This window comes from Sycon ciliatum, chromosome 5, assembly GCF_964019385.1.
Source record: "Sycon ciliatum chromosome 5, ocSycCili1.1, whole genome shotgun sequence".
NCBI lineage: Eukaryota > Metazoa > Porifera > Calcarea > Leucosolenida > Sycettidae > Sycon > Sycon ciliatum.
Genome location: NC_088647.1, coordinates 28247577 through 28273235, shown reverse-complemented (window position 1 = coordinate 28273235; position 25659 = coordinate 28247577). Strand labels below are relative to the sequence as shown.

At 45.8% G+C, this 25659-nt stretch overlaps 1 protein-coding gene across 1 annotated transcript; it reads right to left on the bottom strand.

Annotated features, from left to right (window-relative positions):
- Positions 1 to 14184: 14184 nt before the first annotated feature.
- On the bottom strand, positions 14185 to 18429 carry LOC135816953 (uncharacterized protein K02A2.6-like). The gene has a single exon (XM_065330057.1). It carries the CDS (start codon positions 18427 to 18429, stop codon positions 14185 to 14187), a length of 4245 nt encoding a protein of 1414 aa, XP_065186129.1.
- Between the last annotated feature and the right edge of the window lie 7230 nt (positions 18430 to 25659).

Genomic DNA, 25659 nt, shown 5'->3' with positions numbered 1-25659 from the left:
ACACAAACTACTGTCGCCGAAACAGTTCGGGTTTCGCCACCACCGAAGCACGGTTGACCAACTTGTGCATATCACATCAACTGTCAGCTCTGCATTTGATAACCGGGCCCAGTGTGATGCCGTCTTTCTCGATTTCTCGAAGGCATTTGATCGTACCAGCCATCGCCTCCTAGCCTCATGTCTGTCCGGTTGGTGTGCACCTGACTCATTCGCGTGGCTGATGGACTTCCTGGAAGGCCGATCGATGTCTGTGCGGGTCGGAACCTCCTTATCAACCCATATGTCGCTCACCGCTGGTGTGCCACAAGGCTCCCACCTAGGCCCTCTATTATTCAACCTGTCTATCAACTCCCTTCCCAGCATTCCCCAATCCAGCGATCTGACTCTGTTTGCGGATGATTCCAACATGGTCTGCGTTTCTCCGCCTACTGTCATACCCGCCGCGCACACTGCCTCCCTGCAACTAGACCTTGATAGATGTGTGAACTGGTCCCATAAAGCTGAAGCAGTTTAAATGCTAACAAATGTGTCCATGTTCCCTTTTGCAGACCTAAATCAAACCCACCTGATCCCAGGACCGTCACCATGGCCGGTACGTTACTGACCCAGCCCTCTTCCCACCACCATCTGGGCATCATCCTCACTCCTTCACTCAATCTGTCCCCCCATATTCAACACATTACCAGCAAATTTCGAGGTCGGGTTTTTCTTTTAAACCACATGTCCAACTTCCTTCCTTTTCCTGCTGTGAATCTTTTGTACAAATGTTATGTTCGTCCCCTCCTTGAATATGCTGTTCCCGTTTGGATGTTTTCCGTTTCAGCCACCATGTCCACAGCCCTTGATAAATTGCAGGCTACTGCTGCTAGAGCATACTTAAATAGTAAACTCAAGCGTCGGCCTGACTGGACGACTTCCAAAGAAGACCTCAATGTTCTGTCCTCTTGGGAATCGTTAGCATGGCGACGGCAGATTCTTGGCCTTGTCTATTTCCACCATGTATTCTCCCAATACCCCTCCTTGTTGTCTCACTTCCAGCTACCCTCTTCCCAAAGCAGTCGTCACCCTTCATCCATAATTCTTCCTAAAGCTGGCACCTTCTTTCGTAAATCAACCCTTTTTTCTTTGAGTGTTGCCTGGAATAAACTTCCTGAAGATATTCGTTCACTCTCTACAACAGCGAAATTTAGTATTGCTGTTCGTCGGTATCATTCGCAATCTATGTTTTCTTTGAAAGGTATTCCTCACTTTTGTGTCTAGGCTAACCACATCTATGATAGTTTCAATAGTTTGTGTATATGTCAGTTATAGTAGTCCGCAATGCTGCTTTTCTAATTCTCATTATGATTAGCATGCAATGTACTACCCGAAGTACTGAATTTACTTCTTCTGTACTCTATATTCTAATGTATCTTCTACCTCTTCTCCCTTACGAACATACTTTCTCATTTTCCATACTTACTTAGGAGACTCCCTTCGATAGGCATCTATTTACCTCTGGAGGATCCGTGAAATAAAAATCAATCAATCAATCAATCACATGTACGAGTACCGACGCCAGTGAGTTGTCATTTTTCATGCTTTCGTGCGGAATATTTCTTCGAGTTCACAGTGAGTTTTTCCAGGCAGCGCTCGAGCGCTCATACGGTAAGACGCCAAACTCCCCGGGCGATCGCCAGGATTGCTAATCTTTTTGAAACTGACTAAATTATAGGAATCCGTAATCTGGAGACTGCTAGTGAAGCGTCGAAGCTGGCAAGTGAAGTGAAAGTTGAAGAGAGTTGCTCAAAGGATGAAAATCATAACTTATAACAGTGCTTTTACAAGATACAATCTTGCTAGCTAGAGACCAAAATGAATATACATGTACATGTGATCTATACGCAGATCTATGTAGATCTACATGCAGTAACTGCACTTGACCAGACCCGGCTCTGACCCGACTGCAAGAGTTGTGCCGTATATCTACGTGTACGTGTGCCCGGTTGGTTTGAAATCCTAGATCAGATACAGAATGCATGTCTATAGAAATGAATAAGGCAGTAGATATGCATACGGTACAGTTCCTGGTGTATTCATAACATGAACATGTACAGACAGTGTGCTGAGAAGAGAAGCCGATATTCAATACACTCGTATATGTGCATTGAATTGCATATCGGAGCTTCGAGCTTCGATATAACAGTGTATACCAACACGAAATCGGGTTTTCCTTTGCTCGAGATAGCACGTTATATAGCCCTTTCCCAAAGGTGCTCGCCCTTTTTTCGCCCTTTTTGGCCCTTTTGGAAAAGCCCGTTTCTTTCGCCCTTTATTGCGTTTTTTGGTGAATATCGCCCTTTTCGAGCTTTTAGAGCTGAAAAAGTGCTAAAATCTGTTTGCTCAGATCATGCATGCGATCACAGTTTCCGAGTTCTCGATCGATGGGCCTTGGCACGCCGCTTTTTTGGGGGCAACAAGTTGGTGAAGCTTGTAAAAAGTGGGTTTTTTGAACTTTACTTCCTGTTTTGCCTTTCGTGGACCCACAAATGTAAGAGTGCGTATTCGTTTCTCAACTTGGGGTCATATCTGAACATGTATCATGGCTATGCTTCACTGGAAAAAGAGCACTTTTTGCCTGTTTTCACTGAAAAAAGAGCACTTTTTCAGCATATTTTGAGGGACGCGAAAAGCACTAAGTGCGAATTAAAAGAGCACCTTTGGGAAAAGGCTACTGTTATCTCTCCGCTCCTCATACAATCCCCACTTCACATCACAATGCATCATTGCTTGTGAAATGGGCAATTTTGTTTGACACACACATACACCCACACTAACATACACCCACACACACTCACGTACACACTCTCGCACACACACAAACACACGTACACGCGCACACACTCACCACGTACACAAACATACGTAAACACTCACACACACACACACATGTACACACACACACACACACACATGTACACACACACACACACACACACACACACACACACACACACACACATGTACACACACACACACACACACACACACACACATGTACACACACACACACATGCACACACACACACACACACACACACACACATGTACACACACACACACATGTACACACACACACACACTTGGTGCGTCTAGGTGGCCATGAAGTCGAGACCCTAGGTCGGCGGAGCTCCATAAACCCCACCACAACTGCCACGATTCAGGTTGTGCGTACTTCCCCTAGCTGCATCTCATGTTTGGCATTTGTAAGTGGTCTTTGTAAAAAATAAAATAAAATAAAATAAACACGCTCACACACGTACACGCACATACACACACAACCCTATGGCCGGCCGTTAGGCTCAGCTCCGGCGGATTATGCTCAGGAAATCAAGGAATTATGCTTTCATGGATTCTCGCATTATCCTCGTAAAATCCTCATATTATGCTTTGGCACCCGGGGATATATATTCACTTTGTTGTACTTATGGAGCCTCAAAGTTCGGGAAATTGTGCCTTTTTTCGTACTTTCAAGTTAGTTGCAAGTGTCCATAAGTCACAAGAAAATACATGTACATGAGTATCCCCATACCAAGGTGTCCATGCATGTACATGAGTATCCCCATACCAAGGTGTCCATGCATGTACATGAGTATCCCCATACCAAGGTGTCCATGCACGTACATGAGTATCCCCATACCAAGGTGTCCATGCATGTACATGAGTATCCCCATACCAAGGTATCCATGCATGTACATGAGTATCCCCATACCAAGGTGTCCATGCATGTACATGAGTATCCCCATACCAAGGTGTTCATGCATGTACATGAGTATCCCCATACCAAGGTGTCCATGCATGAACATGTAAGAGGTCTACATGGAAAAGAGAAAACAATACTTCTTCTATTCATTACTTGATTCTTTTGTACTTCAGCAAAAGTATTTCATTGCCAAATTAGTTTGAGTTACCTTTGAAAATGATCATGTTCAACTGTCTTCGTAATCATCATACTTGTCCATCCGATGTCACCCTGGGCCTCACCCTGCGAATAATCAGCTCATCTCTCCCGTAGCTCCACTTCTCCTTCCATCATGACCGAACATCAACTATACATCAATTTAAAGCAATATCCGTAGCCTGCCGTCATGATATTATCATGGCTGCTAAAATCCAGACTGGTCATGACTTCGTAACATGCATAATGTACAAGTACATGTACATGTACACGGAGTTTTGCGGACTACCCGCCACTACATGTATCTCGTCCGCCCCAAGATACCTGATGAAGGCTGATTCACTCGCATCTTCTGCTACATGTACTGTGTCAGTGTGAGAAAGAACTTTGAAGAAGACTAGTTCGAGCATACAATAATGTATTGCCATGATTTCTACCCTGCTTTTCATTGAAAACACTGTCTGCATGACCTCCGAACTCTTTGCCATGCAGACCACCAGCACTGATCAGGTGCATTGTACACAATGCATAATGTACAAATACAGCCGGCCGTCAAAGCCTCATCCATGTATGTGAACGTGGCACTAAGAGTCGACAGAATCAGAAGAAGGAAAATGATGACCTCTTTGTGCACAAGTCAAGGCAATGTTGACTAGCAATTCTAATACTTCGAAGCAGGATAATTGATCTGTAAGAAAGCAATCCACAATAGTAAATATATAAGTCAATAAATCAGAACTCTTACAAACTAGTCGCAATGCAAAACGGTATACAACCTAGGACACAAAGAGTTTTCTAACAATTTGGAACATCATTCTCCTGCGAGTCAGGGTGAACAAGGATCAAGAATCCAGGAGCTACCTAAGAAATACTGGTCCTGCTACCAAACTGGTTTGTTTAATTAAGAAAATAATTTCAAAGAAAGTACAGAACTGAATACTCAGTTCATGTGAGAATGCTGACAGGCAAAAAAACAAGCAGGGTGGGAAATGAATGGAGGGAAAGGCCACATTTGAGTGGAAAGTCTTGTAAGAGACAACCAATGAAGAACTGATTGTAAGATGGGTGTGTGGGTAAGGAATTGGGGGGGGGGGCGGGGGTAGGAACGGAGGTGTGTGTGTGTGTGTATGTGTGTGTTTGTGTGTGTATGTGTGTGTGTGTGTGTGTGTGTGTGTGTGTGTGTGTGTGTGTGTGTGTGGTGTGTGTGTGTGTCACTGTGTGTGTGTGTGTGTGTGTGTGTGTGTGTGGTGTTTTGTGTGTGTGTGTGTGTGTGTGTGTAGGGATTCACTGGACAGAAAAACCACTTCATAGCTGTGAGGTGTAGACCAGGCTGAATAGTGGCGGTCAATTCTTCAGGCTTGCAATCTTCTAAATGGTGCAATCCCAGCACAAGTGGCTATGGCTTCTACTGTAGCATCGCTTTCATCGCCTCTGGCGATGGGCGTCAAATGGATGATCAATGGTGTGTGTGTGTGTGTGTATATGTGTGTGTGTGTGTGAGTGCGTGTGTGCGTGTGTGTGTGTGTGTGTGTGTGTGTGTGTATGTGTGTGTGTATGTGTGCGTTTGTGTGTGTATGTTAGTGTGTGGTGTGTGTGTGTGTGTGTGTGTGTATGTGTGTGTGTGTGTGTGTATGTGTGTGGGTGTTAATGTATGACTGTACAGATATGTTGCCTAGAAGTAACATGGTGACAGAGGGTGCTGGAAGTCTAACAAGAAACCTTTAAAACACAAAAATCTTGTGGCTTCCATCACAGGAAACAGCTACTAAGCCCTCACTTGTCACGCAGACACCCATCGGCTTGTCCAGCTCTCCTTTTCCAAACTCAGCCAGTGGATTGTAAGTTTCTGCGGCATATACCTGCAGAGAACATGGACAACACTGGTGAGCGTACATGAATAACACGTATTATAGATGGTTGATGCATGGTGATGTATGGATGATGTATGGTGATGTATTATGGTTGATGTATCTGTCCCTCCAGGAACTTGCGATTCCGTGACCGCGTTGTTTTCCGCGATTCGAACAAAATTCCGCGATATCCACGATATTTGAAAAATCATCCGCATTATTGTACAAAACTGTCCTTCGTACTTGAAAAGCACCGCGATATTTCGAAAAGCACCCACAATATTGGAATCTTTCTTCGATGTTGTTTAGTTCTTCAAGCTCGTCAGTAGTTTACTTGTGAGATCGATACCAGAATGGAGAAGTTTCTGGGCAAATCAGCGGCTGAAAAGTAAAAAATAAAATAAGGCTCGCGTCGAGTGTTGTCTGAGAATGGAGTAAAACTGTCTTGCAAGCTCCTGTCATCACTTGAACCCAGTCGTAATCGAGTACAGCGCAGCACAATCCTACCTCACTACACTACAAGTAACAAAATCGGACGCAATTTGTGGCATTTTACCTCGCAACTTTTTCCGCGATATTTCCTTAATGTCTCCACAAGTTTCTAGAGGTACAGATGTATGGATGATGCATTATTGGCGGATGTTCATGCATGTCGATGACGATACTGGAAAGACCATTGGACAACACGGTCAAACCACGATTCAAGAACGCAAAGCAACATTCTGTAAGAGCTAATGTACTCTTGCTTTACTGTCTTGTACTCTGTGCATGCAGTGTACATCACTTTCTGTGTTCATATCAGTGTTGTCTGATGATTGTACTGACCATGAATCACAGACTAGCAACAAACTGACCATGCTCCACTGTTGTATATGTACTGGGTACTACTCTCTGCCTGTAGGTATTTAGAAAGAAGAACACAACAACAAGCTCTCCCTTACCATAACACGTCCATTGCCATGATCTACGACTAGAACATTGCCATAGGCATCTGTAGTGACATCATGCGGTTGGCACAGCTGCCCAAAAGCGCTGCCCTGAGACCCGAACGAAGTGATATACTCTCCATCGACGGTCATCACCTTTTGCAGGAATAAAAAAATTGAACATTCACACACACCACGGTGGTGACAGCAAGAGTATAGATATAACAGGAGTGTAAGAATAATACTCCAACACACAGTGCATAGCTACGATCATTATGACTGTAATGATGATAAGGTTACTGGTGTGCAACTGTAAAAACTCAAAACCTGAGGTAAAACATGGACCTGGCACCAACATTTGATTACTATGTATGTATTTATTGTAGCACAGACACTGTTTGGTTTGTGACATGATGTATAGACATGATGTTTAAGAGTCTAACTTCACATCAGCCTATACACTCTTCCACTGAAAAGGACAAGTAACAGGCAAACATGGCCAACAAGCATTTGCATGACGTACACATTCATTTCTGATTGAATGAATGTTTTCTTCCCCGAACCTGTCTAGTGCTTAGCCTGGTAGATGGATTATCAATAACAGTTAAGTCTCAGAAACAGAAGAATTCCCAAAGTACGTCTATAATTTCTAGAATAAGTCAAGTTTGCATGCATCCACCCAATTAACACATCCCGTCAAATTCCAGTATCCTTCTGAAGCTCAACTGAAACAGGGTGAATTTAGCGGAGCAATGCATATTGAGCAGAGAGTGGTGTTTTTCTTGCAGATTTGTGAGTGCGAAGTTTGACGTGTTGCTCATGTGTTTCAGACTACAGCCATGAGTCAGACCCGTGTCGTCAATTAGCTGCAAATGCCATTTCCAACCATTCGGAGCATCCACCGACTTAAGAGTAATTCCTGACACGATAGGAAAATGAAGTTGCTGCTGCTTCTGTTTTGGTTGTTGTTGTTGTTGTTGTTGTTGTTGTTGTTGTTGTTGTTGTTGTTGTCGTCGTTGTTGTTGTTGTTGTCGTCGTCGTCGTTGCGGTTGTCGTCGTCTTTGGTAGCGTTGTTGATGTGGGTGCCAGCTGAACATGCTAACATACCTGTATACAATGGTTGTTCTCGTCTGCAATTAACAACCTGTTGTGGTACACTGTGATGCCGCTTGGGTATTGAAATTGGCCTTGACCACTACCTTCTGTTCCAAACGCATATCCTGTCTCACCACTGCATGGCACAACCTGTACAGTACCAGTGTACATAGAAGATAATTATCTGTGAGATTCGTAATTAGGGTTGCAAGGATTATTCGAGTATTCGACTGATATTCGTTTGAAAACACGATAGAAGGAATGTGTTCCCCTTTGGAATATTCATTTCAAGGAAGTGTACGGTTAAGTACATTAATGTGTCGATCTATGGTTGTACAGGCGCTATGACGCATGCGGATATGTGCACTCTGTTCAAGTGTCGATCTATCGTAGTTCTAGAACGGATGCAGTGAGTTGTAAATGCGTGCGAGCATGTATATGTTGGACTCAGTAGAGCGTCCAGCCCCTATATGATGTCCAACCCCTATATAGAGTCCATTGGTCCAAAATCCACTGTACAGAGTCCAAAATTGGAATCAACTGTGAGCTCAGTTTAGATGGACATCGCTCCCTGTATAGAGTCCAGCCAATTGGCTTCACCCCTATATAGAGTCCATTGGTCCAAAATCAACTGTACGGAGTCCACATTTTGAAATCACCTATAAAGATTAAAGAGTCTTTATGTGGACAACACTCCCTGTATAAAGTCCAGCCAATTAGGCACCCCCTATCGAGTTCGAAATTAGACATAGGATCTGCTGTAAGCAGTGAATATTAACCAGAAAACGGCCTCTCCCTTTAATCCTTCACATCATTCACTTCTCAAGATAAAAAATATGTATTCAGGCGCCACTGCAGCCACTTGACTACATGAAAAACCCTACAAACACCATCCTCAAATCAAGTGGTCTCTTCGCAGACGCTGCAAATTACAATATCTCAATCATGCAGTGTTGCCAAATTATTGTGCACACACACACACATGCACACACCCACACAACGCAAAGAAAATACCTAGAAAAAAACAAGAATCGAAAGAGAATAATGGAGAGCCCAGGATTAATTATTTGTTTTCAAACTATTGCGCGCGCGCGCGCACACACACACACACACACACACACACACACACACACACACACACACACAAACTTATACAACGCCAAGAAAACACCAAGAAAAGAGTAGAGACACAATACACACGCAACTCCAACAGCCATGCAAACGTCCACCCATTTACACGTAAAGTCAAGAGGGAAAACAAATAATTATACGAAACGAAGGCATACGGGGACGGGTACACGCACGTTTACATACACGTAGTAGTGTAAGAGAGTAACATAGTGCAGTGGTCAGCATAATACTAGCACATGCTGAGAGTGCAATAGCAAGCTTCGCCATTGCTCATGGCCATGCAAATGTTCAGCAGCACTCAGTTCCGCAAGCTTCTGAAGATCAGCACACCTGCAACAAATAGATAGCACAAGGATACGCTTATTAACGTAATGATGCATGGGAGCACACAACTACCAAGTTCTCAAAAATGTGATGCTCAATGAAAATCAATCCACTCAAAGACCTGTGAACAGGTGACGATGGGGACAATAATCTATTAGTAATACGAGGAATAAGATCGTTTGTGCACACTCAAGACGCACAGACACACCACCATACATGTAGTGTACACAGTGTTTCACTGCAACTACTTCGAAGTAAATTGAAATGAGATGATTTGAACAATCTGTACAGCGTTGCCGTCAGTTAGTCTTCCCCAAGATGGAAATGCAATGATTTGTTGTCACGAGGCAGTTTCACTGACACAATGTCATGTTCGTGACATCAAAACGGTTACTTCAGGGAATACGAGTATTAGCTTGAGAAGCTTTTTCTTGTCATTGGCATACAAGCAATCCTCCTACTACTACTAGTACACTGGCACTGCGTTTGTGGATCCTATTGTATTTGACATCATACTATAATTTGTAGAGGAAGAGTGTCATGGAGTTTCACATAATTTTCACAGGGATAAAAATACATTTCTCATGAAATAATTATAATAATTGATGATAGCTAGACGATCGTATACGATTGATGCAAAGTCCTTGCAGTCCTTGAGGACTATTACGAAGTGGTTGATTACTTTTAGGGCATTCATTCAAGCAACATCAAACAAACACGATACGCTCCTTGAAAATGGAAACAAATTCAAGCATAACGACAGAACAGCAGACCAATCGAAACGAGTAAAAGCTTCCTTACCTCAGTCATCGTCCTGCCATGTAGTTGGACAGCCTTTTGACACGGTGGTACAGGCAGCTCTTGTCCAGTCAAACAGGGGTATCCTTGTGGCGTCGAACGAAAGAGAGTGTCAGTGTATCTGACTCGGCAGATTGGAACTGTGCTGAACCTTTCTCTTTCTCCTCTTTCTGCTTTCATCCCTCGCTCTGATGAAACCGTTCAAACGTCTTACTGGCAGCAATGGCCAGCCAAACAGGGGATCCTTGTGGCGTCGAACGAAAGAGAATGTCAGTGTACCTGACTCGTCAGATTTGAACTGTGCTGAACTTTTTCTCGTTCTGCAATTTCTGCTTTCATCCCGCGCACTGAGAACCACAAGACGCTTTCCAGATCATTGTTGATTTTGAACGTCTCCTTATCCTCCTTGGTTACCTCGAGACAGATTACTGTCAGCAACTGCACAGCAGAACTGGCAGCCATGGCTGAAGTGAGGCAAGGAATGCGCTGCCACGAGGCAAGCAAAACTGAAAATGTGTTTGTTCTCTTTCGGGCACAACACACAGGACGGCGTGACTGGATAAACTGGACTCCTGGACTGTGAATAGGGGACTTGTAGAAAAAGTGTACTCCTTATAGGGGATTGCGCGGCAGGATGAAGCTGATCAAAACTGAGTGGACTCCTGGACTCTGTATAGTGGATTTTGGACCAATGGACTCTATATAGGGTGCTGGACATCATATACTGCATGGACTCTATACTGAGTCCTACATATATATTTACGCACACACACGTGTGCTCGCACGCACGCACACACACACACATACACACACACAGCACTCACACATACATACACACACACACACACACACACACACACACACACACACACACACACACTCACACACACACATACACACACACACACACACACACACACACACACACACACACATAAAGCGCTTCTATTGCATTGACTCACAGACAGAAGGGTCAGGTAGGTCAGGCAATGCATAATGATCTGGATCCAGAGGCAGGAAAGATAAATTGAGGGCGAATCTCCGCAACTCTTGAACCACCGGTCAAAAGGAGTATAGTGCTTTTTCAAGGACACCACGCCGTGCCCGTAAGTGGCACTCACCCCGAGATTGTGGTGAACAGGTCGCGCATTGAAAAGTATACGAAATGTGACAGGGTTGTCTCAACCAGAGCTTGGATTGATTTTGAAGCTTGTTCATTTTCGCCCAAGCCATGAAAGGGCTTCCCGGAAGCTGCTCTGAGTCAACACGAGTGTTGGACATGAAGTTTAGCGCCATCCTATTGCTTCTTTCACCTCCACGCGTCCATTCTCGTACAAACTGAATGTGACCTGGGCTTCGCCTGTTCACCAGCGATTCAAAAAATTTCTCGCACATGATCCCGAAAAGTGACCGTTGGTCCGTCCTTGAAGAAGCCCTATGTTTGCAGTCACCCCTTTGGTGTGAGATTAGTTTCCCTCGCTCAGCTATGTATCTGTGCCTAATGAGATCACCATATGCTTCATCTTCTGTTACATGATTGAAAACAGTCCCACAACTTCATGCTGAACAGTGATATATGTAGGCTAGTTCTATCTTTATGTATATCACAGTACACTGTTAGTGGGTAGGAGAGGGATTTTACACAATACAACTGTACATGTACAGTGTGTACTGTCTGGTTACGTTTCTGACCTGAATCCGATGATTGTAGTTATCTGCCACACCAAAGCACGGGCCCAGTACACTGTGGTTGACTAGGACAACACCAATTGGCTCATGGAACTCGCCAATTTCTATTCCACGTATTCCTATAGTGCTGAACTCTGAGAAGTTTTGGTCAGTGATCTGCACAGGAGGGCATGGAGGCAGACAGCAGAGATAAAAGATGATTTAGAAATAGACAATAACTTGGTCAAATGCTTATGACCAGTATCCTCATTTCACGATGACGGTGGCTAGAAGTGGGTGTGCGAAGCAAGACTTGAATTGGGATTACCAACATAAACACTATAACTACAATACATGATAGTGTGTGTGTGTGTGTGTGTGTGTGTGTGTGTGTGTGTGTGTGTGTGTATGTGTTCCGCTAATGTTGTTGTTTGGCACATTGCTGCCGCCATGCCCAGCGTGTGGCCCGCGGAAACGATGGCGAGACGCAATTAGGGTCGACCTGCGACGAATAAACATCGCCGACAAGTCATGGTTTGACACAGCGCAGGAACGATCTGAGTGACAGCAAGCAAGCTTTGCTCGGCAGTAAGATATTGCCCGCCACAAGTGCATCATGGAACGGCGTAAACCAGTCCAGCAGCAAGCCAACAGCCGCCAGTGCTCCCAGTGTCACCGATAGTTTCGGAGTGCGGGTGGCATTGCAGAACATCGCTGTACCCAGTCCTGTTCTGCCCCGAATGTTGCCAATGCCACAAGCTCTTCACCTGTGCGCCTATGTATTCGGAAACCGTGCTGTCCCGCTCACTATTTCATTTGTGAACGTTGCTGTAAGTCGATTCAGGGCTTTGCTATCCACAACTGCAACCGATCCACCAGGCGTCCAACTGCTGATGAAAGGGACAAGTTCCAATTGCAATGTCAGAATTGCAAGCGGCGTTTCAAGAGGCGAAACGACTTATCCCGTCACCAACGCTCATGTCTCCTCTCGTCTCCGTCTCGCTCAACGAGAAACACGTGACCTACATGGCAGTGTATACCAGGACCAGGACCAGGATGTGTGTGTGTGTGTGTGTGTGTGTTCATGTGTGTGTGTTGATGTGTGTGTGTGTTGATGTGTGTGTGTGTGTGTGTGTGCATGTGTGTGTGTGTAAGTGCGCGTGAGAGTTCGCCATGTACATGTATGTGTGAGCAGGGGTAGATTGAGCAGGGGTGGAATGGGCAGGGTAGACAGAGCAGGGGTAGACAGAACCTAGATGTTTTTGCCTCTGTGCAGGTTGTAGGATGTGGAGTGTTCAAGTACAACAGTAGCGAAACACCAACACCATACCTGTAGTCGGTGGTTACCAGTATCAGTAATGATCACTCGTTCATCATCTGTTACATGCACAGCGTCTGGGGCATAGAACTCTCCACTGTTTCTTCCCTCGACGCCAACCGTCTGCTTGCACCGTCTGCTTGCACTGGCCCATGTATCTAAGTGCATTAACAAAAAGGAATACAATAACAAATTCAAGCACACACATGCACACAGACATAGCGCAGATCTAAACATATACATTAGAATGTAATTCTATGGTGAGAATCTAGCCACAAACTCGCCCAGTAAATATCAGGCAAACATCCACTCCCCGATTCGCTGATGGCCGACCCATTCACATCACAACCATAGCGAGGACGATTCATTATTTTTAAGTTTTAACCATAGCGAAGACAATCCCATTGAGATGTTGATATTCAGACCCAGCAGACAGCGGTTCGTTCCAACACAGGAACAGAGCTCATCAGTGGAGTGTGTAGATAATGGCTGATTCAGGAACATGAGTGATGTTGTATAGGGAAAAAAACTATCACTCGGAATTTCACACTTTCTCTCTAGTGTGGCATGCCCTAGCAAAACAAATGTGCAAGGTGATAACAGATAGTTTTAACAGAGGCCATGCACGTGTGCATTGCTTGGACCTGCATGATGTCATGTCCAGCATGCGTATACATGTACATGATGTCATGTCCAGCATGAGTATACATGTACATGATGTCATGTCCACCATGAGTATACATGTACATGATGTCATGTCCAGCATACGTATACATGTACATGAGTAGCTATTGGCTGTTGTGTCAACAAACGCAAACACACGAGGTAGGGTTTGTGACTTATCTTTCAGAAGACAAAGAGAAAAGACTTCTTGTCCATAGCAAAGGACAGGCAGAAAACCGTGATGCATGTGTGTACTAGTATGCGTACACACGCGAGTGCAAAAGGGCAATGCGTACAACAGGCAGAACATATATGGATACACCACGCCCCTTCTGAGATAAAAGACATATTTATCTGATCAAAACAAACAAAAACAAAACACACAGCAGCAATGAAGTGCATAAGTAACAGCAACAGGCATAGGTCCGGCAGAAGAGCAGAAACAGAATGAGGACAAAGTCATCAGTCATAAGATTATCCGCGTGTGGATATCACATTAAACGGGACATTCTGCTGCCGATGGCGATGACTGCGGCGTGGTGCAGGCTGTGCTGGGGCATGTACACCAGGGGCAATAGAGGCAACTGGTGTCTGGTCTTGTGCAGCGTCTGGAGCATAAACAGTAGGGACGGCTGCCGCTGGCGGGGGTGTAGGAGAGACTCTTGGTCGGAGGAAACGGCGGTTGCGCCAATAGATGCGGCCGCTTGGAAGTTTCACCAAGTAGTCCCGGTGCTGACCAATGGCTACGATTGAGCCATGAGCTGACCACAACTTGGTCCGGGGATGCTGGATGTCGACATGTGCTCCAAGAGACAGACGAGGAAGGGACCGAGCAGAGCGGTTGTAATGCTGCTGAGTCGACTCCAGGTAGTGTGATAAGCGCTGGTCAACTTCATTAGCGTGTGTTTGCCATGCAGGAGCAAAGCTGGAATGGTGGGCAAACACAAAAGACGACAGAGGCCGGCCGTAGAGAGCTTGGGCTGGACTCTGACCAGTGGCGTTCGGGGTATTCCTCCACTCAAGCAACGCACGTTGAAAGGAATCCACGTCGAGGTCGCCATTATTATTGGTCTTGTGAATTAGCGACTTCATGGCTTTCACGGCATTCTCGGCAAGTCCATTCGACTGCGGATAATGGGGAGAGGATTTAGCATGACGGATGTGCCAGGTATCACAGAACTTAGCGAACACATGGGACTGGAACTGAGGGCCACCATCACTGGTAAGTACCTCAGGGACACCAATGTCAGGAAACCAGCGGCGAAGAGACCAAATGACGTCTGCAGAGGAGGCAGTGCGTCCGAGCTTGGCAACGCAGGGCCAGCTGGTTAGTCGGTCCACATACACCAGATACTGCAGGCCTTCACACTCAAACAGGTTGGCGCTGCAATGCTGGAATGGCAGATCTGGAGCACGATCGTCCACACGGAGTGGCTCCTTCGATTGTGAGGCGCTGTGCAGGCGGCACTTGTCACAACTGCGGACAACATGCTCGATGTCCGCTGACAATCGTGGCCAGAATACAATCTGCCGGGCACGGGACTTCGTGCGTGTCAATCCTTGATGGGATGCGTGCAGATCAGACAAGACACGCTGCTGGAGAGCGACGGGAATCAAGAGACGGGGTCCTTTCATCACTAAACCACTGTCAATAGAGAGGTGCTCGTGACTATTCCAGTACGGCTGGAGTGACTCAGGCATGAGGGACCTCTTAGCAGGGAAACCAGACACGATGAACTGAACTAGGCACTGGTAGTCAGCGTCGGCCTGGGCGGCGGAGCGGAGCGCGTGGTACTTCAGGCCACCAGACGTATCAAGCGTGCACGCACGGATAGCAGCGCCCTGAGAGGCAGTACTCTCACCCAGTTCATCGTCAGGGCAGGGGTCGCTGACTGGATGGCGGGACAGAGCGTCAGGGAAAGCATGATCCGTGCCTTTCCGCCAGGTTGCGTGTAGCTGATAGGGCCGAAGTTTCAGGACGAGCCGCTGTAACCGGGGATTCTCTATCTGATCCAAGTAGTAGGAGTTCAGAATAGGGATGAGCGGGCGGTGGTCGGTAATAACTTCGAACCGAGCACCGGAGAGATAGATCGAACACTTGCGTACTGCCCAGGTAACCGCAAGGCATTCAAGCTCAATGACGGCGTATCTCGTCTCAGCATCAGAGAGGAACCGGCTTCCACATTGGAGTATGCACCAGGTGTCGCCCTGCTGCTGCCACAAAACATAACCAAGTCCGTTCTTCACGGACGCATCAGTTTCTAACCGAAGCGGTCGGCCAGGCTGAAAGAACGACAATATCGGGGGAGAAGCCAGGGCAGCTTTGACGGCGTTAAACGCGTCAGTGTGTGCCGACTCCCACAGGAACACATTCGTGGACTTCAGCAACGGGCGAAGCGGGTCGCTGAGCTGTGCGATACGGGGCGAGAAATCACTACACTGGTTGATTAGCCCGAAGAATGAGCGGACGTCAGTGCGATTAACGGGTACTGGGAAATCAGTGATGGCTGCCGTCTTGTCACTGTCAACGGTGTAACCATCCGTGTTGATATGGTAGCCACAGTAGTCGACTTCTGGGACGCCGAAGACGAATTTCTTGGCGCTCGGGGTAATGCCGTGCTGACGGGCGCGGAGCAGAGCGTCACGAACGTGGGTGAAATGAGTCGTCACTTTCGTATCGTACACAAGACCATCGTCAACCACTTTTACGAAGTTGGTGAGGCGATCAAACGCTGCGTCGGTACGGGAGTTGAATACGTCACCAGCCGAGACAAGGCCCTGCGGGTTGCGAAGAAACTGGTACCGCCCCCACGGTGTGATAAAGGTGGTGAGCGGCTTGGCATCGTCGGACAGCGGGACTTGCCAATAGCCATGTCGGGCGTCGAGCTTCGTGAAGTAGCGGGCTTTGCCGATGGCTGCCACTGCGTCATGTGGTGTACGAGCAGGATGGGTGGGTCTGCGTACCTGATCATTCAGCTTTCGAAGGTCCACAGTCAGTCGCATCTCAGTAGTGCCCTTCTTCTCAACGAGAACGATTGGATGGCACCACGCAGAGGGTTCTGTGACTGGCTCGATAATGCGATCATCGACCATACTGTCCAGTTGGGACTTTATCTGATCCCGGTAGGCAAACGGTATGGTGCGAGCAGTGCGGACGCAGCTGGGTTCTGCACCTGGGTCCAACTGAATGTCCATGGGCGGACCATCCATTGGTGGAAGCTGTGAGCTGTCGAAAACGTCGGCAAACTCTTCCAGAAGCTGCTGTTGGAGCTGCTGGGCAGTGTTGGGTTCAGTACGGGCAGAACGGACAAACACGGAGGGCCAAGAAGCAGGCAACAGATTCAAGGCACAGAGGCTTTGGCGGGATAGCAGTGCCTCATCCAGGCCTGTGTACACGTGCAGTGTGGTGTCGTGTGTGACGGAATCGAGCGTCAAGATCGCCTGGATCTTGCCAAGACTGGTCAAGGGTGCGCCATCAGCGGTGCGCACAACATCCTTGTCGGGAGGCAGATTCTCAATAAAGTCTCCGAGGAGCTCGAGGTGTGCAGGGCCAATAGCGTTGATGTCGCTGCCGGTGTCAGGAAGCCAGCGCAAACTGGTTGGCTTGTCCGCAGACACGAGCTGCGTGTTGACGGCTATGGTAGCCCCTTCACGGGAGGACGCGGCACGTTGCAGCTTCAGCTGACCAACAGTCCTCTTAGAAGCAGACGGACACATGGATAAGAAGTGACCGGTGCGTTGGCAGCCGTTGCATTTGCGATCCGCAGCAGGGCAGGGTCGCTTGCTATGAGCGGTGCGGCCACAGTTGGGACACTTGTCCGGCGAGGGCTTGCTGCCAGACTTGGAATCCTTGGCTGCGGGTGCTCGAGCTTGCTTGGATGCCATTCCTTTCTGCTTCTTATAGCTGGAACGAACGGCACTCACGGACGCGTCTCCAGTGGCCTGACTGGGGATACGTGACGAGGTTTGACTGGCAGCCTCCTCGGCGCGGCATAGGTCGACGCAGGTTGCCAGGGTTAGATCCTTCATTGCCAGCAGCTTGTGTCGAACGTCATCCTGCAGGATGCCGGTAACAATGCGGTCTCGCAGAATTTCATCCGTGTTAGCCTGGAGCGACTGCTGGCATGTTTGACACATACGCCCTGAGCATGTCGAACAGACATCCAACCCGGAGAAGTTGCACGCATGAAACAACTCCCTCAGGGATGTGTACCACGCGTCGAACGTCTCTCCAGGTTGCTGGGCACGGCGGTAAAATTCAATCCTGTCCAGCAGGGGGTTGCGCTGGCGCCGGATGAACTTGCGTAGTTCAACCATGGCCTCCGGGACATCATGGGTGTTTGGCACCACAATCACACCTTCACGCACGAAACGTCTCAGGTCCTCATCCAAGGCCTGCCTAAACGCGGCCATCCTTGTCTCGCGGGGCTGCGCTGACAACAGCTGACACCGGGAGTAGTCCTCCCAGGCCTCGCTCCACGATACAAATTCAGCTAGATTCGCCGACGACAACAATATGGGCCGATCCACAGCGACGAGCTTGGTGGATGGAGCAGGAGCAGACGAAGCAGGTGCACTCGTGCTGCTTGCTGATCCTTGCGACATTGACTGCAACAAAGTTTGGAGCTGCGCATCGCCCTGGGCAGATGCTTGCACTTGAGCTTGGATCAGCTGCACCAGTTGGTTGATGTCCCGCTGTGACTTAGCACCATCCGCCATGGCGAAATCACAACTATCGATATCGTACTACAAGGCTACGAAAAAATTCTAGAACTTCGAAACAGACAATTTTCGAAGCGAAACGAAAACGGGCAGAGAGCAACACTACAGGTGGGCTACTCTACAACTGCAATGGAACTACTAGTATACTAAGACTACAGGTAAAGTAAGATGTTCACTGCGCCATGTTGTGTCAACAAACGCAAACACACGAGGTAGGGTTTGTGACTTATCTTTCAGAAGACAAAGAGAAAAGACTTCTTGTCCATAGCAAAGGACAGGCAGAAAACCGTGATGCATGTTTCTACTAGTATGCGTACACACGCGAGTGCAAAAGGGCAATGCGTACAACAGGCAGAACATATATGGATACACCAGTGAGGTGTGAAAAAAAACTAAAGTGGGAGAGAAGACGAAAGAAATTAGAAGAAAAGATGTGAGAGTGTTCTGACGGTGTGAGCTACTACAAAAGGTGAGTGAAATGAAGAGGTACGGAGACCAGTAACGAGGAGCATGACTCGTGCGCTGGTAATAGCATCTACAACCGGACATGGACTGGCAGCGAGCAGTAGCGTGGGATTGTCGTTGGGTGCAGAGGACGGGATGGAAGCGGAGGAGGATGAGGAAGGTGAGAGCAGTGATGAAGAGAGTGAGTTGGACAACCAAGATGAAGATGACCGGACTGAAGGTGAGACCACAACGAAAGGGTCAGCCATTAAGAAACACCTCTTGTCTAGTAGCCAATGCCGCTCAGTGTATGATGATTCATGCTTCACTGTTTTGTGTCGTGCTCGTAGGTTTCGTGAACTTAAGGTATTAGAAGCTGTTTTCATCCGTAAACACAATCCTAATCTATGCATTCAGAAAGAAAATGTCACAAAACTGAGACTCTTCACCTAGCATTCACACACGTATTCATTCGCATACACCTACACCTCACAGTTCCTCACTCTATCACATTCACCTGCTTCCACGCCTTCATTTCACTCACCTTTTGTAGTAGCTCACACCGTCAGAACACTCTCACATCTTTTCTTCTAATTTCTTTCGTCTTCTCTCCCACTTTAGTTTTTTTTTCACACCTCACCTTGTATACTTCCCACTATCCGATAACCTATAAGTAGTTTGTTTCTCCGTATAGCCTCTATTGTGAGACGATTTTCCCTGATGATAGTCTCAAGAAAATCGATTAGTGGCAATAAATAAGATAAATTGTGCACTCATAACAACAGCAAAAATGAAGAAAGTCAAGTTCCATAACGTTTTCTTGTGACTGTCATCAGTGGAACGCCGTCACATAAAAATGTAATAACTAAAACACACACTTATATACATGTAGCTAATATGGTTTCAGGTAGAAATACAGCAGCTAACAAGTACAAAAAGCGAAGTTTGCACCTTTGTAATGTGTGAATATAGTGTATGTGAGAAAGGTAGTGGCAGATGAATGTGATACTGTGTGAATGAATGTAATGGTGCGTGTGTATTATTTGAAGAGTGTGAGTGATACAACGTTTTCTTTCTGTTTACATAGCACAGGGTCACGAGTACGAATAAACACAGCTTCCAACACCTGCAGTTGCTTGAAGAAACAACAACTGCAACTGCAACCTGCAACTGCAGGTGTTGGAAGCTGTGTTTATTCGTACTCGTGACCCTGTGCTATGTAAACAGAAAGAAAACGTTGTATCACTCACACTCTTCAAATAATACACACGCACCATTACATTCATTCACACAGTATCACATTCATCTGCCACTACCTTTGTCACATACACTATATTCACACATTACAAAGGTGCAAACTTCGCTTTTTGTACTTGTTAGCTGCTGTATTTCTACCTGAAACCATATTAGCTACATGTATATAAGTGTGTGTTTTAGTTATTACATTTTTATGTGACGGCGTTCCACTGATGACAGTCACAAGAAAACGTTATGGAACTTGACTTTCTTCATTTTTGCTGTTGTTATGAGTGCACAATTTATCTTATTTATTGCCATTTTACGACTATTGTCTCCTCGTCGATTGTTTAAAATCGATTAGGAACAACCATTTTAGATACATGTATTCTCATTCATCATTTTGTAATGTCCGCTTCACTTATACTATTAATCGCATTAATAAAGTTGTTGTCTCCTCGTCGCCTTTTCAATAGAAATAGGATTCTAGTCATTCTAACAAAAAATCGGCTTCAACTCTCCAGGAATCAACGTTGTGCAGAGGAACAAATCAGAGCAAAGGAACTACTTCGAAGTACAGTATTTACAGAAGTAACAGAAGGCAATGCTGCAGACGTAGCACATACGTCATGTATATATACTTGAGGGGCTGAGATATCAAAGTGTGATTTCCAACCATGAATATACGAACTTGAGGGGCTGAGATATCAAAGTGTGATTTCCAACAATGAATATACGAACTTGAGGGGCTGAGATATCAAAGTGTGATTTCCAACAATGAATATACGAACTTGAGGGGCTGAGATATTAAAGTGTGATTTCCAACAATGAATAATTATACGAACTTGAGGGGCTGAGATATCAAAGTGTGATTTCCAACAATGAATATACGAGCAACAAAACCTAAAAGGGGTATCAACAGCGAAAGTTGTGCATCAGCTACGATAACGTGATAATCAAAAGCCGTATTGAATCAAAATTCATAGCAGAATAGCAGCAGCCATACTCAGCGACATAAAACTACTATTAGAATCACCCATGTGCACACGCGTTTAGAGTAATCGCACTGTCTTTCTGTCTTTCTGTACAATCCACACCAATTTGGATGCTAAATGCACTGATAAAATTAATAGCTTCTGAAATGTGTAACAGCAATATAATAATAGGCATGAAAATGCACGGCACAAAGACAAAAACAAAATGTTTAATTTAAAAGTAGCAAAAACATCAGTGCTAGTTTTGAGGTGATTGTGTACTGACCTTGTTTACGTGTTTACCAGGTTACTCCGCCGTCCAACTCCCTACTAGTACACTTGATGTTGCAGCAGCTTGCTTTTCACACACGGATGGGCTGATTCGGCGGCATTATCGGGACCAACACTAACTTGTTGAGTGTGGAAATAGTCCGCACCTAGTATACCAGTGTCTAGTTGTAGTGAGTGTGTGCAGCAAATACAAACAGTCTAGTGCAGTCCTTGGTTTCCTATAGACTTACGTATGCTCTGTTCAAAGTTGCCAGAATAGTATCTTCATGTGTTGTTCGATTCTGGTTGATCAAATTGTACGCGTAACTATTCTTGCCTGTGAGGATTCACAGGAAGTGTGAGTTACGAAGTCTGAAGAATGTTGTACGGTCTCTGCTGGGATGACGACTACACCATAGCTCAGTGGTTAGAGGATCGCTGGATACAAGCGAGGGTCCCTGGTTTGAGTCCTGGTGATGACAGTCAATTTTGTCCGTTCAGACTTTTCACGTTCATTCCCTCAAACCAGTGAATTATTCTTTTGTTCGTCTTTGCAGTATGTGTCCAACTTGTATTCAATCTGCGGACAGAACTGTTTCGTCCTTTGTGGACTTGTATTCATGGACTTTGTATTCATACAAATATCTTCATCCCTTGTAGGATCCAGGGAATAATCTGGGGTAGGCCTTGACGGATTATGCTAATATTTTCATGAAATTATGCTTTTCGCATTGCTGAAAAAATTGCAGAATTATGCTATTTTTATGCTAAAAGTTATCATATTATGCCGCATTATGCTCACATATGCTGCTAGTAATGTACATGTATATGATGGTTCTGTGCAAAATAACAGGAGATTTTTTTGTAGTAGCAAAAGTTCGTCGGGGTCAACGCACCGTCCGACCTAGCTACGACTGTCACTGATTGTAGTGGACTGGACATGTTATCAAGGGAGTCATAAACCTACGACATCCTGGTGCATCTACTTGTACTTGTAGAACATGTACAACTGTATGGAATTTGATGCGAACAGGCGGATTATTCCAATTTATGCGATTCGTATGCAATTTGCCTCGAATTATGCGATTATTCGATTTTGGTAGGAATTATGCGAAAAATTATGCTAGCATAATCCGTCAAGGCCTAATCTGGGGAGATGGCATCCGTGCTGCCTGATTGTCTGCTAATTTGATGAAGGGAAGTAAGGTAACGTGTAGGGTACAGCGGATAATGCTCCGAAAATGTTCCTATAATGCTAATCATAATGCTACAAAACCTACCCTGTAATGCTGATCATAATGCTTCAACAAGGGCTATCATGCTCTTGGTTTTGAACAAAAATGGAAGAAAGGCGCACATTACCAAACTTCCAGGAAAGGATGCATTTAGCCGATCTGCCTCTGAAGCTGCTATAATATCTCTCACGAGCTCCACCACTTCTTAGCACTATAAGACATGATCGTGCCTCCATAGGCTGCTCTCCATTGCAACTTTGATGCAGGGCTGTGCCTGGATACTGGGTGTATCAAGTCTTTTTCCTTGATTATCCATGTAATGAGAGGTGAAACCATTATTGCTGGTGATCATTTGAATGCTGGAAGCTTATCATGGGAAGTGGTATTCCTGCCTGCAGACAAGCTGTCACTGTGTCCACTCTGTGAAAAATGTCTTCATCTGAAACAGCTCATGTGAGGCCAGTTCCTGATAGACGATCTCAGATCGAGATCCCTCCTATTTGCGGAAATCCTGAAAACACGTGGTCAGAAGTTATTTTGCCGCTCTACATCCTCTGCTTGCACTGTCTTCTTCTCCTGAGGTTGCGTGGAGACAAAATGGTTGGCCACGATACTCTTCTTTTCTGATAGCCCTTGACTGTAGGCTTTGCATTACAATCATTCACGACTAAAAAAGAACTCCTCCTAAATCATCGTTACGGATTCTGTGTAACAGCCTCAGCTGCAATTTGGGCATGCTTCATCGCCTGTACAGTTACCTGACCACATTGCTACATAAAGACTTCATGTAGCGATGGCATTACACGTACATGTACATGTATGTAGTCGTGTAAATGTAGCATTAACGCTAAAGATGTTACGTGTCTACACAATCACAAATTCATGTGCCGGTACAATACATGGCGTTGCACCTCATGACTTTAGCCGACTGTTGCCAAAAACCTGATATTTCCCGACCTTATCCACTATGAAACTCGTTATGCCGCTCAAACCTCACATAATGCTCGTCTTGTTCCTTTCTAATTCTCCATAATGCTCTGATGCTCGGATAGTCTCATAATGCCGATTATAATGCAGGCATTATCCGCTGGACTCTAGTAACGTGCCATACCAAATGCAGGTGGGAGCAGGTTCCCAATTTGCAGCTATTCGCTGCTACCCGGGGCTTTACGAGGTGTTTGTCGCGCTGGAAACAAAGCGTCTCTGTACGTTTGTATCCCTGGTGATGGTTTGGCCTGGAGAGCAGTATATAAGTGGTGCTTTTCAGGCACAATCTTCCTCAGCCTACTCAAGCTCAACTGATGAGGGGTGAACTCCCCGAAACATCTTCGCAGCACAAACTGGCTCTGGGCAGTCGATTCCCTATGAATAGTATGACGCTAAGACAGTTTCTCCCCCACAATCGCTCGTGTTAAGCCTTGGGTTTTTGCATCTTTCTTACCTGTACAGCTCTATCTTCTTCTTTTTTCATTGTTTTTGGTGCGTGTTTTTGGCCGTGACGCCGAGACCTCAGGTCGGCAGAGTCATCAATGCCCCACCATCACTGCTGCGTCTCGGTGCAGCGCCTGCTCATTAGTTGTCACGTTTGTCCTAGTCTCCGTACCATTGTCTTTCCTTATTCTTTTCGAGCTGGTTATGTGAATATAGTAAAAAAAAAAAAAAAAAAAAAAAAAAAAAAAAAACACTGTGTATTGAGCAGGGAGTGGCGCTTTCTTGCAGTTTACCGAGTGGAAGATGCGACGTGCTCCTCGTGTGCTCCGGATGGCAGTCGTGAGTCAGTCAAGTGTCAAGTTCGGCAAGAAGCGTGTGTTCCTAGTTGGAACAATCAACTAATTACTTCAGGATAGATTATTATTCCCGTAGCTATGTAGAAGACGTTACTTCAGTAACGTCTGGCGCTAGCCAGGGTCCACACAGCTTTAATTTGGTGTTTGTTTGTATCCCGTATCTGTCCCGTGCTGTACCGTACCAGCAAAGACAGCTGGCCACAATATTTTTGTTTGTTTGTGCGATCGACATGCCTGGCGCTATCCCGTACCTGTCCCGTACCATCAAGAGTACGGTACCATCAAGAGAATGAGTATATATGCGAAGTGTATCGGGGGAATGCATTCAGTGCAGTAACATTTTGTGTGGATTTGTGTGCGAGGCCGAGATACCACTAGCAGGCTGGCTGGGCCGCCTGTCGACCAGCCCGGGAATCGCATGTAGGCCGATAGCATAATAATTATAACGTATAATACAGTCAGAAAGGGTTTGCTCCCCACACCGGAGCTCGCGCTATTCCGCCGACTTTACTTGACACTTGACTGACTCACGACTGCCATCCAGAGCCAGTCATGTAGATGTATAGCAGGGAGTCATAATTATTATGTAAACGATTCTCTACTGTATGGGGAGATTTTCTGGAAAGAAATACGAAGTAGGGAGACGAGTAAATGCAATCAGAATGGATGTTAGTTGCCGTCAGTATAATAATAATAAGAAGAAGAACGCCCGTGATCGGCAGAGTCAGCGCCGGTCCCAGGAAACGTCAGGACAGACATCCCGTCGACTCCAGAACACCCGTGATCGGCAGAGTCAGCGCCGGTCCCATAGCTATGCAGAAGACGTTACTTCAGTTTCTCATTGAAACGTTTTTGCAATACAATGATGTAGCTAATCAAAGGAAAAAGCATTTCCATCAGTTCTAACAACATGCACGATGACCTAGGCAACAAAGCATAGCGCAGGGCCCTGAGCTTCCAAGCTCTCTCGTTTTATTATTTTCTAATTGTCCGCAAACTCCAACGCAGCCACATTATTATAAACTTCACTTCTCAACTCCAAAAACGATCTCTTCACTGCGATTCAAACCAAAATTATTAACATTACGGGCACCAAGTTTTCGGGCCCGGCCCATCATTAGGGTAATGAATGACAAACAAAATATCCATTGCATACGTACGTAGATATCTTATTGAACTACATGTACATCATAATTATATGAAGACAACAACTATTGACACTGAGAAAGTTAACATAATATTGGTGTGAATATGTTAGTTGAAGAATAGGAAAGAGGTAAC

What these genes read in the sequence shown, in the direction of transcription:
- LOC135816953 (XM_065330057.1), bottom strand. Translation starts at nt 18,429, where the DNA reads ATGGCGGATGGTGCTAAGTCACAGCGGGACATCAACCAACTGGTGCAG.